The 17,650-nt window shown below is 41.4% G+C and overlaps 1 protein-coding gene across 1 annotated transcript; it reads left to right on the top strand.

Moving 5' to 3' along the window:
• Nucleotides 1–5,259: 5,259 nt before the first annotated feature.
• PRPF38B (pre-mRNA processing factor 38B) lies at nt 5,260–17,139 on the top strand. The gene is made up of 6 exons (XM_077825416.1): nt 5,260–5,667; nt 11,962–12,030; nt 12,348–12,499; nt 12,581–12,641; nt 15,405–15,628; nt 15,931–17,139. The coding sequence occupies exons 1-6, from the start codon at nt 5,380–5,382 to the stop codon at nt 16,775–16,777; spliced, it is 1,641 nt and encodes a 546-aa protein (XP_077681542.1). The 5' UTR covers nt 5,260–5,379; the 3' UTR covers nt 16,778–17,139.
• The last annotated feature ends 511 nt before the right edge of the window (nt 17,140–17,650 follow it).

Raw genomic sequence — 17,650 nt, 5'->3', positions numbered from 1 at the left:
CCCCCAGCACTGGTCTGTTCCCCGCTCTTCCTCACCTTGACCACCCCAACCAAAGCCACCCTCTGTCTCTGCCTGGCTCATCTCCCAGTCCTTTCTGTCCCAGCCTTACCCTGCATATTTCCTTTACATTAGGGTTTTCCCCTCTGGGGGAAGAGTGAAAAGAATTAAGCAGTCCTACTGCAGGTCAGGGAGGATCACCAATGCACAGCGACTGAGCAGCTGTCACTTTCTTCAACACAGCCCCATGATTAAAAGATTCTGGACTTGTAAGGCCTAGTACCATGGGATTTATTTGGCAATGAAAGAATGAGTTATCAAATCCAAGTCACCACTCAGGTGCTGATGAGCTCCTAAAAGACTAGGTCTATTACTCAGCCAAAACCAGAGTCAGGCTTCTTCTCTCTGTTGGAGCCAGGTCTCAGATCTGTCTCCTTCACTAAGGACTGTAAAATAAGCCATGTTTGAAGTTTCTTGCTTCAGCCATTTTTTACTTATATGGCCACAACATTTTACTTTAGAATTCATGGGAAAAGAGCAAGAATTAACTTACCACATAAAAATAGCAGAGCCTATTTTGCTCCAACTTTTTTTCAGCAAAATCTGTTTTTCAGTCTGGAAAGTTTCAGCCCCAAAAGATTTTTTTTTTTAGAAGTTATGAGCAGAGACTTGCAAATCTGCAGATACCTTCTTTGTATCTATGGATACATGCACCAGTGGATGCAGATATCCATGGACCATTTTTGTGACCCGCGAATCAGATGCAGATACAAATTTTGTATCTAGAGTCCTGCAAATCTGCAGACATCTGGTTTATATCCGTGGACCATTTTTGCGTATCATGAATCAGATGTGGATACAAATTTTGTATCCATGCAGGACTCTAGTTATGAGCAAGTGAAACAGTGGTGAAAGAATGGAAACAGCATCTTGGCATTAATGCAATTACTACTAGCAAAGTCTATTTATTTACATATTGTGTTCAAACTTTTTCATAGTATGAACTACAACAGTAAGATTTTGCAGACTTTGTGTATGTGTGAGATAGAGAGAGAGAGAGAGATTTTAGGAACAGCTTGAATTCTAGTCAACATCCAAATACAAATTAAACTTAGTTTCAGGTCAGACACCTGCTCAAGCATCCTGGGAATTTTTATTTTACTGTTTTTTCTGTTTTAAAAACTTTTCTCTCCTGTTGCTATATGAAAAACCTGGACAAACAGTGAAAACTGACTTTGATTAAAATGATGACATGTAAAGGACCTGGATCCTGCAAGATCCTTTTCGGGGTTGGACCTTTGCATTTGTTTACTCTGACTGCATAGTTCTTCTTGCAAGATCAGGGCCAAAGTGCTGTCAAATACGCAAACTGAAAGCAATAGAGAAAATGTTTTTCCTTGTAATATCTTTTAGTTGTAGTAATTTTTGTATTACTTTTAACCATAGTAGGTTTTAAACAGCCCTCAGACAGAAGTGTGATTATTTAATTAATGGCATCCTTTTAACATATACTTGTCCATTTTTAAACAAAATCTAAGTTAAAATTTGTATGAATTTTTAATTCAAAAATTAAAAATAGTGTTTTTTAATAGGTAGGTTGTTGTAGAAATGCATTGGGATTACGGGCCAGTCACCAAGGCTCAGATCCACACAGGGACTTCCTGTCTAGTCACCAATCCCCAGGAAATGGCTTGACCATCAATTACTTACTTCATTATAAAACGGTTTTGAAGTTAGAACAGACACCTTTTAATACAGTTGTCAGTAATGTTGGGACCCTGTCCATACTTTTAAAGTTTTTGGATATCACATTTTTAGGTTGTTATAGTTCCTGCATGTCTTGTAAATAACTGAGATAAGGTGGGTGAGGAAATCTATTGGACCAACTTCTACTGGTGAAAGAGACAAGGTTTTGAGATGCATGGAACTCTTTTTCAGGCCTGGGAAAGTACTCAAAGTGTCACAGCAAAATAGGAGGTGGAACAGATTGTTTAGCATAAGTAGTTAACATATATTCTAAGGGTAGTGCCCTGTTACATCTCTGCAGACAGGCCAAAAAAGACAGGTAAGTGGGTTACGGGTTGTTGTAACAAACCACAAATCCAAGGTATTTATTAAGACCAATATTGTTAATGTGTAGCAAAATGATTAATTTAAGCTCCCATGCTAATTGTTTGAAGGTGTTGTGCATAGGGTTGCCAACCCTCCCGGTTTCGTTAGGAATCTCCCGGAATCAGGCTCCATCTCCCAGAGGCTGCTGAAGCCAACCCGGGAGACTTTAGGCCACTAAAAATCCGGCAACGTGGCAAGGCTAAGGCAGGCTCCCCGCCTGCCCTGGCCCCACGCCACTCCCGGAAGTGTCTGGCACGTCCCTGCGACCCCTGGGCATGGGGGGTCAGGGAGGCTCTACGTGCTGCCCCCACCCATAGCACTGACTCCGCAGCTCCCATTGGTCGGGAACTGCAGCCAATGAGAGTGGCAGGGGCAGTGCGCGGAGACCCCATCCCGTCCCGTCCTGTCCTGTCCCATTCCTCCCCCCCCGGGGCCGTAGGGACATACCGACTGCTTCCAGGAGTGGCGTAGGGCCAGGGCAGGCAGGGAGCCTGCCATAGCCCCACTGTACCACCACCCGGGAGCCACCTGAAGTAAGTGTCGCCCAGCTGGAGCCCGCACCTCTCACCCCCTCCCGCATCCCAACCCCCTGCCCCAGCCCTGAGCCCCTTCCAGCACCCAAACTCCATCCAGAGCTTGCACCACACACTCCCACCTGCACTCCAACCCCCTTCCCCAGACTCAGCCCAGAGCCCCTCCCACACTCCAAACCCCTGGACCCCAGCCCAGAGCCTGCACCCCCTCTCGCCCCCCAACCCTCTGTTCCGGCCTGGTGAAAGTGAATGAGGGTTGAGGAGAGCAAGTGACAGAGGGAGGGGAGATGGAGAGAGCAGGGTGGGGCCTCAGAGAAGGGGTGGGGCAGAGGTAGGACCTCAGGAAAGGGCAAGACAGGGGAAGGCAAGGGTGTTTGGGTTTGTGTGATTAGACAGTTGGCAACCTTAGTAGTGCAGGATTGCCTTGAGGACAAGGACTGAGAGGTTAGATATGGAGGGATCATTTTGTGAAAAGTGTTTGCCCACAGGTGATAGGGTGTTTTTGTCTTTTATGCTAAATAATCTGTTCCACCTCATATTTAGCTGTGAAACTCAAAAGAGGTACTGTGAGATTTTATTAATATTTGAAAAACACTTTGAATTATTTGGATCAAAGGTTCTGTATTTCCTGTTTTGATTCATTATAGCCTGGTAGAATCATCACTGGATATAAGAGTCAGTATAGCATTTGTGAAGAGGGGAAAAGTGAACCCACACACCTAAAATGATATTTTTGTAAAGGGGGCCTTCTCCACAATTACTAATTTTGAGGTCACTTCTCCCCTACAAAACAAAAGTCATCACAAGAAAACATTTTTCTTGATTGTTAAATATTAGGTAGTGTGTATAAAGGTGGAGATGGGAACCTTTGAAGATTGTCAGAATGAAAGAAGTAGGAAGTGCTGTCAGCAATTTTCAACTTTAGTGTTTTGCTTTGAAGAATTCAAAAGTGAATGCTTGATCTGCAAGTTTTGAAAACCTTTTCTGATAAGAGGGGAAACAATTTATTTTAGTTCCTCACTTCATAAAAGCAGAGTTCCTCAGATTTAGTCTGTTATCTAAAATTTTTGTTTTATTTCTGTCATGCAGTGGCAGATCCAGCCATCCAAGAGGGTTGTTCATTATAAGGCTATTTACACATTATAATCAGTAATTTCAGGCAAGGTACTCCTGCTTCATTCAACTCTAATAGCATCTAAAGGTAAGTGTAATTGTTCAAAGAACTTTTAAATTACCATAATCTACAGAAAGCAATAAATTGAATTATAATACAGATTTTTTTGATATCAGCATAATCCCATATTTTGCATGCTGCAGGGATTTTTCTGTTCAATCACCTCCATCCTAGCTAAGGAGGAAGACTCAGACTTATTGCCAATTTTAGCTATTCTGTCAAAACTAGAAATTTCTGAGTTAAAGTAGGAAAATTTGCCAAAATATCACATGAATCAAGAAAGTCTAAGACTATGTCCACACTGTCTCCCGCCGACATAGCTACCACCGCTCGTTGGATGGAGGTGGCTTAATTATCTTGATGGGATATGACTCATTATTTTTTGAAGGACAAACAAAAAGAAAAGGAGTACTTGTGGCACCTTAGAGACTAACCAATTTATTTGAGCATGAGCTTTCGTGAGCTACAGCTCACTTCATCGGATGCATACTGTGGAAGTTTCACAGTATGCATCCGATGAAGTGAGCTGTAGCTCACAAAAGCTCATGCTCAAATAAATTGGTTAGTCTCTAAGGTGCCACAAGTACTTCTTTTCTTTTTGCGAATACAGACTAACATGGCTGTTACTCTGAAAAATGAGACCTTGGTATCCCAGTTCACTCAGATATAGCACAACACATAGAGGCTGCAACTAGAGGTGCTGGGGGAGCAACAGCACTCTTTGGTTTGAAGGGGTTTCTATCATGTACAGGGTTTACAGTTTTGTTCAATGACTTTCAGCACCCCCAGTATAAAAACTGTTACAGCACCCATGGCACAAGGTTTTATATAGTCTTGCTTCTATACTAGCTTCTTTTTTCTATTTTTATGCTGGTAATTCCCAAAGGTGCTACACTATTCCAGTTTGCGGACCTAATTTATTAGAGGCTGCTGCTAACAGGAAGCTTTCAGCTTAAAAGGTTTGGGTTAGCAGGCCTTTTCATGGAATGATGTCCTAAACCCCCCAAGAGGGAATTTATTTCCCATATTTGTAGTCCTTGACTTCAGCGTATGCTCTCCACTGGTGCCAGAACCAGGGGCTCATAGCTCTTCAGCTAGTTTGTTCTTGGGATAGGCCCAAGCGGCATGAGACACGTACTAGGCCGGATAAATCATTTCCTGCCAAGTTGGTTTCAAGCAAACGAAATTATTGCACAGTTCCAAAAAAAGCGACAGCTAAGTAGCGAGGAGAGGCTCTGCCTTACGGATCCTCTGCCCGCTGCGAAAATTAGGAGCCCGGGGAGTCACTCGTCTCCCGGAGCAGAAGGAGGGCCCTAACTCTCAGCACAGGGAAACGGCGCCATCCCAGCGCTCTCACAACCGAAGGCTTCTGGGGCCATCGCGGCCGGGCGGATGGGCGATTGGTCGGCCGCGCGGTCGGTCCCGGAAGACGAATTCGTCACTTCCGCAGGGCCCGCCATCTTGTTGGCAGTTAGCGGAGACAGCCCCCGGCTCGGCCCCTCGCGTTTCGCTACAGCGAGTCAGTCCCCCGCCCCGGCCGGAGCACTGAGCCGCTGTGGCGCTATGGCCAACAATAGCCCCGCGTTAGGCACCGGCAACTGCCAGCAGCAGCAGCAGGCGGCCCAGCACCAGGCCGGATCCGTCCCGCCGGCTCAGCCGCCGCTACAGAGCGGGGCCCCCAAACCGGCGGCCTCGGGCAAGCAGGGCAACGTGCTGCCGCTGTGGGGGAACGAGAAGACCATGAACCTGAATCCCATGATCCTCACCAACATCCTCTCCTCTCCCTACTTCAAGGTGCAGCTCTACGAGCTCAAGACCTACCACGAGGTGGTGGACGAGATCTACTTCAAGGTGAGGCCAGCGGGGGCGGGGAGGGCCCATCGTGGGAGCGGCTGGGGGCCTGGGCCGGCTGGCTGGCTCCCCCCAAAGGCCTTCCCGCTCGTCTGCGTGCTGCCCATTTCTTTCGGGGGAGCGGGACTGGGGGCGCTTCCGGCCTGTGGGTTCCTCCCTGCTCGCCCTCGCTCCGGGTGGCGGGGTCCCCTTGTCCTCTATTTCGGCCCAGTAGCGAGCGGCATCCTCCTTCGCTGCGCGTGAGCAGGGGAGGCCAGGGGCTGCCTCCTGTGCCCAGCTGGGCTCAGGGGAGCGGCCCCGCGAGAACGAGTAGGGCTTTCCGGTGCTGAGCGGAATGGTGGGCGCGGGAGCTGTGTCAGCGCTGCGGGGATGAAATGGCCGCTCACGGCCTCTCTTCAGGCCCCCGGGCTTGGGGAGCGGGGATCCGTGGCCTTCCCGCACAAGGGCGCGTGAAGCCGAGTCCGTGAATGTGGCGAGTAGGAGGCTGTAAAAACCATGTGCAGCGGTTGAAGCACGAGCGCACGTCTCCGAAAGGGAGCTTGTCTGCTCAGTGCTTAGAGCATAGGAGTCTCCTCAACTTGTGTCCCTTTTCCAGGGGGCACGGCCACCCCCCACACCTAGCGATTGCTAGTACGTTGTACTGCTGGGGTGTAAAAGGGATCGCGGTGCCAGTCAGCGGTCCCAGTAGGAGCTTGCATGTGGCCTTCCTCTCCAGTTAGAGATTGGGGCATCCAGGTATTGAAACGAGATCAAATAATAGTGCTGCTGTTGGCATTAGTCTGGCTGTGCTGGGGAGATAAATGAACTCCTCGGTGCATCCTTGTCTCAGTTCTTGTTTCGTTAGCAGGATTGAATCAGTCTTGCAGCGAGGCTTCCATCAAGCCAGGGTACCAGGTAGAGGTATGCAAAATTAATGCTCATCAACACAATTACATGCATTGTCCTGCTAATGTATACAGGTTTAGGGTTATTTCGGCCATTGTTTTCAGTCACTTGTACTCTGGAAAATATTGACGCTCTTCTGGCATGTATTGATCTTACTCCTCAATTCCGTTGTCACTAAGTGGGTGTAATATATTTGGAAATAACCTTTATTACTTTCTTGCTTGGCTTAAAACATTATTGATGGGTAGCTCCATTGCTTAAAGAACAGTGTTCTCAAAAGTGATTCTGTAATAATGGCTCTGTGGGATTCCATGTTTGTGTCTTGATTATTTCTGAATCAAGTTTGCTCAGTTTACTGGTTAAAAAGGATGGCATTTTCTCCTAAATGCTAGAGTGCTGTTAACTTCCACCTGGTCTCTTGAGTCAAGATGGACTCTTTTCTTATCATGCATAATTTCCAGTAACACAGATTCTGGAGGCTAGTGTATTGGTCTCAATTACCTGTGTTACTCATTACGTTCAGTGAGATTGCATAGGAATAATCAATTGGAATTCTATAAACAATCCTGTTGATGCTCAAGAAGTAACAGAGCCCATTTCACTTTCCTGGAGCTGTGTTGAAAGTGTAGGACTAATAGAAGTGAAAGGGTGTAAAGACTATTTTTGTCACCTAAATTGAGATGAAATACTGAATAGCATATCTGGAATGAGAAGAGGTTGTTTTACATAGTCACATTTTAGATGCATTCCAAATATTTTAAAATTAGTACATATAAATTGTTTTATACTAAATTTAAATACTCTCTAAAGTTTAATTAACTAGGGTAGTTGAAATAGTTTGCATACTCATGTTGAAAAGCAGTGTGTTCTGTAGTGTTGGACTCTTAGTCGTTATTTAACTTCCAATTTGTGAAAACCTGTAAGGGAAATATATTTTCCATTCTTCTTTAAATAAAAATGTTGAGTAGATTAATTCGACACACAGAAATGGGGCTCTTGATATTTAAAAATATTTAGAGGTTTATGGCATAGAGGTTCTTAGCTGGATTGAAACTAACAGAATTCTTACCTGGCACTTGTGTGTAAAGTGGGTGTGATTAAAAAGGATGTTTTTTGTGGTTAAGGCACTAGATTGGGGTGCAGAAGATTTGGATTTAATTCCTGCTTTGACACACACTTATGGCCCCATTTTCTAAAAGAGTTCTATTCCCATTTTGTTGTCAAAATAGTCAGATTTTTAAGATTTCATCATGTTGGGTGCTGAGCTATGGGCAAAACTGACTTGGAGTCATGCTCAGAACTACTGGCTGTTGAGCACTACTCAAAATCTGGCCTCTGTTTGGATTCCTGAATTAGTTAATTTTAAAATCTATCCCCTAATCTGTGTGTGTTTCAGTTCCACTTAGTAAACTCGTGCTCTTCCTTTCTCCTACTGTTTTATACATTTAGGTACTGATCCTGCACCTCAACTTTAGGTATTCTGAGTGGTCCCATCAAGTTAAGTACATGCAGTTGGGATCTGGACTTTATATTTTAAGCTTTTCAGGCTGGGGACTGTCGCCTACTATGTGTTTGTACAATCCCTTGCACAACAGGGCCCTAGTTTTGGTTGGGGCCATTAGCCACTACTGTAATACAAATCAAATTTGAAGAACAGCTTTTTGTGTTCAGTGTTTATTATTTGGTTCTTGTCCTTTGACTGAAAAGGGAACTACTTTATTCAGCCCATTAGTGCCTTACTGTGTGAGGAAAAAGGTACAATTCACAATGAATAATATGAAATATACTTTCAGTATAATTTATCTGGTACTTGCTATTTCTGAGCTCTTCAAATGTGCTGCTGGTAATATGTACGATAAGTGTGATAAAGCAGGTTGAATGGGTTTCCATATTTTTGGTATATGAGGCAAGTTCACATTTTTTAGCGAGATGGCTACTGTCAACGGTAATTTAGCTGTTTGTAAGATAAACCATGGACTACTTCATTGGATTTCAGCATGCTTTATGCATGTATTCAACATTTTATTTCATAGGTTCTCTTAAATAATTCTGAATAGGGCTGTCAATTAATTGCAGTTAACTCACACAATTATCTCAAAGTTAATTTGATTAAAAAAATTAATCATGATTAATCGCACTGTTAAACAATAGCATACCAATAGAAATTTATTAAATATTTTTGGATGTTTTTCTACATTTTCAAATATATTGATTTCTGTTACAACACAGAATACAAAGTGTACATTGATCACTTTATATTATTTTTTATTATAAATAAAAGAATAGAGTTTTTCAGTTCACCTCATACAAGTACTGTAGTGCAATCTCTTTATCATGAAAATGCAACTTACATATGTAGGGTTTTTTGTTCTGTTTTTGAGTGCAGTTATGTAACAATGTGAAACTTTAGAGCTGGGGCGGGCAAACATTTTGGCCTGAGGGCCACATCGGGTTTCTGAAGTTGTATGGAGGGCCAGTTAGGGGAGCCTGTGCCTCCCCAAACAGCCAGGCGTGGCCCGGCCTCTGACGCCACACCCCTTCTCCCCCCCCCCCCCCCCGGACTCCTGACCTATCCACCACCCCGCACTCCTGCTCCCTGACCACCCCAACTGTCCCCTGCCATCCCATCAACTCCTCCTTTCGTTCATGCCTGCTCTCTCCCCCCCCGCCCCATCCAACCACCCCTTCTCCCTGTCTCCTGACCACCTCCGGAACCCCTGCCCCTGACTGCCCCCATTCAACCCCCCTGTTCCCCGCCCTCTGACCGCCCCGACCCCTATGCACGCTCCTGTCCCCTGCCTTCTATCCCACCCCCCACTCCCTGCCCCCTTACCATGCTGCCTGGAACACTGGTGGCTGGCAGTGCTACAGCCGCGCCGCCTAGAGCCCCAGGACAGGCAGCTGTGCTGCCTGGCAGGAGCCAGCCTTGCCACTACACAGCACAGAGCACCAGGTCAGGCTGCGGCTCTGCAGCTGTGCTGCCTGGCAGGAGTGCGCTGCCCAGAGCATTGCGCTGGTGGCACAGTGAGCTGAGGCTGCAGGGGAGGGGGAGCAGCAGGGGGCGGGCTGGGGGCTACCCTCCTGGGCCAGGAGCTCAGGGGCTGGGCAGGAGGGTCCCGTGGACCGGATGTGGCCCGCAGGCCGTAGTGTGCCCACCTGTGCTTTAGAGCCTACAAGTCCATTCAGTCCTACTTCTTGTTCAGCCAATCACTAAGAGAAACAAGTTTGTTTACATTTACGGGAGATAATGCTGCCCACTTCTTAATTATAGTGTCACCTGAAAGTAAGAACAGGTGTTCACATGGCACTGTTGTAGCTGGCCTCACAAGATATTTACGTGCCAGATGTGCTAAAGATTCATATGCCTTTTTGCTCTTCGGCCTTTGTTCCAGAGGACATGCTTCCGTGCTGATGACGCTCCTTCAAAAAATAATGCATTTGTGACTGAACTCCTTGGGGGAGAATTGTACGTCTCCTGTTCTGTTTTACGTACATTCTGCCATATATTTCATCTTACAAGTGTCTCGGATGATGACTCAGCACCTTGTTCATTTTAAGAACACTTTCACTGCCAATTTGACAAAACGCAAAGAAGATATCAATGTGTAATTTCTAAAAATAGCTACAGCATTCGACCCAAGATTTAAGAATCTGAAGTGCCTTCCAAAATCTGAGAGGAATGAGGCGTGGAGTGTGCGTTCAGAAGTCTTAAAAGAGCAACACTGATGTGGAAACCACGGAACCTGAACCACCACCACCAAAAAAACCCAAACAAACAAAAAAATGAACCTTCTGCTGGTGGTATCTGACTTAGATGATGAAAATGAACATGTGTTGGTCGGCAATGCTTTGGATCGTTATTGAGCAGAACCTGTCATCAGCATGGACGCATGTCCTCTGGAATGGTGGTTGAAGCATCAAGGGATATATGAATCTTTAGCACATCTGGCATGTAAATATCTTGCAATAGTGCCATGCAAACGCCTGTTCTCGCTTTCAGGTGACATTGTAAACAAGAAGCAGGCAGCATTATCTTCTGAAAATGTAAACAAACTTGTTTGAGCGATTGGCTGAACAAGAAGCAGAACTTTGTGGACTTGTAGGCTCTAAAGTTTTACATTGTTTTGTTTTTGAATGCAGGTTTTTTTGTACATAACTCTACATTTTGTAGGTTCAACTTTCATGATAAAGAGATTGCACTTCAATACTTGAATTAGGTGAATTGAAAAATACTATTTCTTTTTTACAGTGCAAATATTCGTAATAAAAAATAAATATAAAGTGAGCACTGTACACTTTGTATTCTTTGTAATTGAAATTAATATATTTGAAATATAGAAAACATCCCAAAATATTGGTATTCTATTATTGTTTAAAAGTGCGATTAATTTTTTTAATCGCTTGATAGCCCTAATTCTGAAGTGTAAAGTAAAATGTTACCACTTTATACTTGGACTCAAGCATTACACAGTGTCCGTGTAAGACCAGTGGATTTTTGTCTTCCAGTTTCTGAACCAAGTAGTGAAACTGACCCATATTAAATTGATGAGTTTATAAAATTTACATACCTCTGTCTCCAAGTGATTATTCCCTCCTCTATGGATTGCTCAATTTTTAATGTAGCTTGAGCAGATCTTTGTGTCTGACTCTCATTACAAGAGTCCAAGGATGGTATTGATCAACTTAGTTCTAGCACTGATCATCAAATTTCGTTTTAAGATGTACTTGAACTATGCTAAAACCCTTCATAAAACTAAATCTGCCATTATTGTTTAGGATGCAGAGCTGGTCATTATCTCAGAGTATCATCACAATCTACAAAAAAGCCATTAGCTTTTTAGATTAAAATATTACGGTTCATAGTTGTTTTTTCTCATTGTCTTAGATTTAGGTTATAATGAGGAGAGAATAAAAAAATATTAATCTCTTATTAATCTGCATAAGTAGTGGAGTATGTATCCCCCATAGTCATGTGCAGTAAGTACCATAGACTAAAATGCTCTATTAACAAGCATAATGCTAATAGTATGTTTAAGTGAAATTACTCAGCATTGACCATAGTAATGATTGTTTTTATCCCCAGATAAATACTTGGGGGAGACTGCAGTGTAATATAAAAACAGTTACTTACTTGGACAATTTCTTTTTAAGTTTTGAGGAAAGGTTATTAAATTAAAATCTTGGGTAACGTGGTCACAAAAAGACCAGATATTTTGTTGTTTTGCTGAAGTATCCAGCTTACCTTAAAATTCATATGAGTTGATGAGCACTACTGAAAACTGGTTTAGGAAATTTTTTTATGAACTTAATTGTATTTGTTTGGGCACATGATGATTGTTTTAAGTACTTGTACATCATCTTTGAAGCTACGTGTGATGGCTGTGATAGTAATCTTTTTCACACTTTCAGGTTACACATGTTGAACCATGGGAGAAAGGGAGCAGAAAAACAGCAGGCCAGACAGGGATGTGCGGAGGGGTAAGTAGAAGTACGTGCCTTCTTAAATACTTTTGTGTGGTAAATAATCACCTGTAAAATATCCCAGTCTTGTCTACACTTGAGTATTGGATCATAATGTAGATGACAAATTTCGAAATTACAGAGGACTGAGATACCCCATTTGACCCTGAAGGATGTGAGTTTGAGGAGGCAAGCAGTATTATTCTTGCTTTTTTCCAATAGAAAAGCTTCATTCTTTTTACGTTCTTATTCTTCTGTCACTGAAAATCTGGAGTAATGTTTTAGCGACTGTCTGTTAAACATCTGGTATATCTTTTTTTTTTCTGTCACTAAAGGTGCGAGGTGTTGGAACTGGTGGAATTGTGTCTACAGCTTTTTGCCTGCTTTACAAATTATTTACTCTGAAACTCACTCGTAAGCAAGTGATGGGCCTCATAACACATACAGATTCTCCGTACATTAGGGCTCTTGGATTTATGTATATTAGGTGAGTAGCAATGTATTTAACTATAAACTAGTTTAATACACAGAAAATTTATTAAATTTACACATTTTTTTGTACTTCAAGGTACACACAGCCTCCTACTGATCTATGGGACTGGTTTGAATCGTTCCTTGATGATGAAGAGGTATGTCGGCGAGGGTAATAATTTGTTTTCTTTTGTTTCCTTTCATGCTGCTTTTTTAGATTAAGAATTTTGATACATTTTCCTGTAGTTTGAGCATCTTCATGTTGTGATTTTTTTCTTTTAATTTAATTACACTAATAGATTAATGTGGGGAGTGGGTCTGATCTGGAAACAAACTTTGCTTTTTGTATTCAAAAGATTTAGTTGAGTTTTCCACTGGCTAAGATTAGTGATCATTTTAAACTTACGTCATATGTTAGAAACTGACGTGAAATAAGTTTAAATAAATTCTTTAAGGTGAGACGTTTGGACTGCATGGTGGTGTGTCTAATGGCTTTATACTCTATACTGTTACACCTTTTTTTTTTTTAAAGGGGGGGGGTGGAAAGGGATATGCTAAACAGACCCCAATAAATAAAAGTTTATGGCCAGGACTTTCAAAAGTGTTTGAAATATTAGGCTTCTAAATGTATGAATTGTGTATTACTGAAAAATTTAATCATGTACTTCGGATGGAGAGAGGTGTGTGATTGGAATCAACAATTTTACAGCAAAACTTTATCTGCTCATTTCTGTGGCAGTTATATCTCAAGTGACTAGAAACTAAATGTCACTAACTAGAAGTGAGCAACTTAATTACTGGATAGGATGGTGCCACCTGTACTTGTCTGAACATTCCTGTTGATCCATGGAGTAACCAGGCAATTTTAAGTGCTAAGTTCTGAACTCCTTCAGTCAAACGGACTGTATTATTATGCAGTAGGGAGGGAGAATGAGAAAATAGCATCATGGGAATTATTGTTCTCCCTTATCCCAAAGTTCCTGGCTAGAGAAATTGAGTGGGGGAATACGTAACACATTTCTAGGGTTAGAGGATTGAAATACACAATCCTCAAATTGCAGTAATGTGTAGTATTTATTGAGTTTGAGTCTTAAGTTATTTACTAGATTTAAGAACATATTTTCCTTGACTGGTTGAGACGAACACCCTGTATTACAAGAAGTATCAAACTTCATGCTTACAGAGAAGCCCTATTTTTAATAAAAATGCAGTGTAATACATACGCGTGACTACAACACAGTATATTTATTTTACACAGCTACTTTCATACTAAGCATCAAATACAGTACAAAGGAGACATTTGTTAATCCAGGTAAACCTGTGTTATTGTATATTTGTAATGTGATCAAAATATTCCTTAATTAAGAATTCAGCTGTGGGGTAATTGCATAATTAATAGTTAGCATCCCTCCTTCCCCTTACCCCCCCAAGTGGGTGCTACTTTAATTCTTGGATATGAACATTAACTACATTTCTATGAAGTGCTGCCTTGTAACTTTTTTTGGGGAGGCTTCAATTCCAGTGTCCTACAAGCTATTTCCTTCATAGGACAAGCTGAACAAAAAAATGATTGAACTTGCAGGCCTTAATCGGTGTCATTACTATTAAAGGCCTTACTTTGAATTTATACATATGACATACTACACAATTTTGGCTCTAATATTTTTAATAGCAGTATACATTAATGTCTCCTATCTCTCCAAAACTGTATGTTAGAGGAAGTGTTAGAACCAGTCTTTCTCAGCTGCTTCCCCAGTACTTTTTTATGTAGGAGGAAGTGCTTATAGCTGGTTCGTATGCACTTTTTTGCCAATGTTGCACAAACTCATTTAAAGATATGGTAAACATTTATGATAAGGATAATTTTAACCTCTAAAGTTTTTTCTCAAGTCCAGAAATCTAATATGTTGAAACTGTTCAACATTGTCACACTTTTCTGTAACAGAAGGCCTCTTTCTGTTCCACACAGTTATTTTTCTAAGTGCTTCTAATGTTTGTTCTGTTTAATCATGTAGATACTCGCAAGGTGCTACATTTAAGCTAACTCATTGTTTTCTTCTTTAGATCTCTGTGAAACGATTATATTTGGAAATACTGTATATCTGAACACTTAAATGTGTGTGAGTGCAAGCAGTTTTACATTTAGATTTTCTCTTCATGTTTAGATAACAAATCTCACTTTCCTTGTGTGCTTGCACTATAGGTTTGGGACTTGACAATAGCTGACTAACATGTCCTGAGCTGTGAGAGGGCATAGCAAGAAGGCCTTCATGCGGTAATGACCCTTTTCAGAGACAATGGTCATCATGGATTATGCGTTTCCAATTATTTGTTCATTTATTTATTTTTTTACATATTTCTAAATTAGAAACCTCACTGCTTCATGGCAGTTGGTTTGCTATTGCTTCCAATTTTGTTAGGACGCCATTTTGTATTACAACTTTCTATATGATCATTTATAGAGAGGAAATGGAGTAGTTCTTATGTGGATAGGCCACAGTGTTGGCTATCACTGTGTACAGTCATGCACCCATAAAATGAGGTATTAAATATAGCCTTACAAAGAAATTCTCAGTTTTGTTGCATTTAAATAAGATACAAGATCATACCATTCAACTAGACCGAGTAAGAGGATTACACCTTAATTTGTTCATTGAGACAATCCCTTAACATCCAGATGGCTGCAGGCTTACTATGGACCTGCATGCATGTGTATTAAGTCCCACTCCCTATCTGTAACATTTATTGCCAAATCCAAAGGGTACAAGAATTGGAATTTTTTCAAGAACATTTATTAAAGTGTGAAACAAGTAAATTTTCATAATTGAGACTTCAAGATGGCAATAAATATATCAGCATTTGTTTAAAATAAGCAATGAACTTTTTTGACGGTCAGGATATTTTTTCTTTGTGTTTTGTAGGACCTGGATGTGAAGGCAGGTGGGGGTTGTGTTATGACCATTGGGGAGATGCTTCGTTCCTTTCTTACTAAGCTCGAATGGTTTTCAACATTGTTTCCAAGAATTCCTGTGCCAGTGCAGAAAAATATTGATCAGCAAATAAAAACCAGACCTAGAAAAATCAAGAAGGATGCCAAGGAGGGAGTGGAAGAAATAGATCGACATGCAGAGCGTAGACGTTCAAGGTTATACATTATCTTTTCAAAATAGTGCAATTGTAAAAGCCAGTATCTAGTGCCTTACACTTCATATTATCAGAAAAAATAGTGTCCTACCTTTGCTGGGACAACAAATGTTTCTAAACTAACCAGTCAAAAGAGTGGATTGATGGTAATACTAATGAATAAAATAATTAAATGATATTGAAATAGATGCACTATGTTTGGCAATTCATGTGGAACGTGAAGATTCATAAAACACAAACTGGAAAAATCCAGAGAGCTCATTGTTAAAATTTCAACTTGTAAATCCTTTATTTTTAACGTAGGTCTCCAAGAAGGTCTGTGAGCCCCAGGAGGTCTCCTAGAAGATCCAGAAGCAGAAGTCATCATCGGGAAGGTCATGGATCATCTAGTTTTGATAGAGAACTAGAAAGGGAGAGAGAACGGCAGAGATTAGAACGTGAAGCTAAGGAGAAAGAAAAAGAAAGGCGAAGATCACGAAGTACTGATCGTGCATTAGAGCGGAGGCGAAGCAGAAGCAGAGAGAGACACAGAAGCCGTAGTCGAAGTCGTGATAGAAAGGGAGATAGAAGAGACAGGGATAGAGAGCGGGAGAAAGAAAATGAACGAAGCAGGAAAAAAGATAGAGACTATGACAAGGAAAAGGGTAATGAAAGAGAGAGATCTAGGGAACGGTCAAAGGACAGGAAAAGTAAGGGTGAAATAGAAGAGAAAAGACACAAAGATGACAAGGATGAAAAGAAGCACAGGGATGATAAGAAAGATTCCAAAAAAGACAGAAAACATAGTAGAAGTCGAAGCAGGGAGAGGAAGCATAGGAGTAGGAGTATAAGTAAGAATACAGGTAAGCACAGTAGAAGCAGGAGCAAGGAGAAATTAAGTAAACATAAAAATGAAGGTAAAGATAAATCAAATAAACGAAGTAGAAGTGGAAGCAGAGGAAGAACCGATAGTGTTGAAAAGTCCAGAAAACGAGACCACAGTCCCAGCAAAGAGAGATCCCGAAAGCGTAGTAGAAGCAAAGAACGATCCCATAAACATGATCACAGTGATAGCAAGGACCATTCAGACAAACATGATCATCGAAGGAGCCAAAGTACAGAACGAGAGAGCCAAGAAAAGCAACATAAAAACAAAGATGAAACTGCGTGAACTCAGTGAAAAGTGGATCACATTGAATCCTATAAATCTTTGATTAAATCCTGCTTATTTTTTTCTTAAAGTTGAGATTGTGCAGTAGTTGAGCACTCTTTTTTCAACCTCCCTCTAGGCTGCAGATTGTCATTTCCTATGTTGGGTAGGGAAGTGCCTTTGTAATCCCATTTAATGCATTGATGGTTTCAACCCATGTGTTTAGTTTAATTCATAATGCAAAGATTGTTCTTGCGTTTTTATTGTTCAAATGTTTCTGAAATGTACAGTCTGTACATATGTCCTGAAAATGTTTTAATTCCTTTGGCATGGTTGCCATGTTGGTTAAATTTGTATAAGGCAATAAACTGCCACTAATTCTACTTTTGTTTTGTAGGTGTGGAATTATGGTTTATATCTAGAAATTAGCATGGCTGTGCTTTGCATAATAGTATGACAGAAGCTTTGGGGGTGGGTCTTGATTGTGTATTATAGCTCAAATATTTATGTGCATATGATGTACATAAGGGCTGAAGATTTAGAATTAACTTGTGTCCATTGTATCTACTGTCTTAGAAAGCTTTTTAAAATGTATTATGTTTTAATCCCCAACAAAGTGTTATATTCAGAGTAGGTTTTCAAGCAGGTAGCAATTTTTAATGCAGGGATTTAGATTATGCTGAGGCTTATTTAGTAACCCTCTTAAAAATGCTACCTCAGAGGGACACTGTTAAGGTTGGTAGGCCTGTACCATAACTACCTATGCATTTTTTCTTTCTTGTTTAAAAAGTCCATGTAAATTTGCTCTTCTTTTCAACACAATTTCTTCAGTTTTTCATTTTAAAAAATCAGTGCTGTTAACCTGTCATTCATCATAATCCTAGGCTAACAATG

Source organism: Eretmochelys imbricata, chromosome 8 (assembly GCF_965152235.1).
Source record: "Eretmochelys imbricata isolate rEreImb1 chromosome 8, rEreImb1.hap1, whole genome shotgun sequence".
Taxonomy (NCBI): Eukaryota; Metazoa; Chordata; order Testudines; family Cheloniidae; genus Eretmochelys; species Eretmochelys imbricata.
Note: the sequence above shows the minus strand (reverse complement) of the source record. Positions and strands in the feature narration are given on the sequence as shown.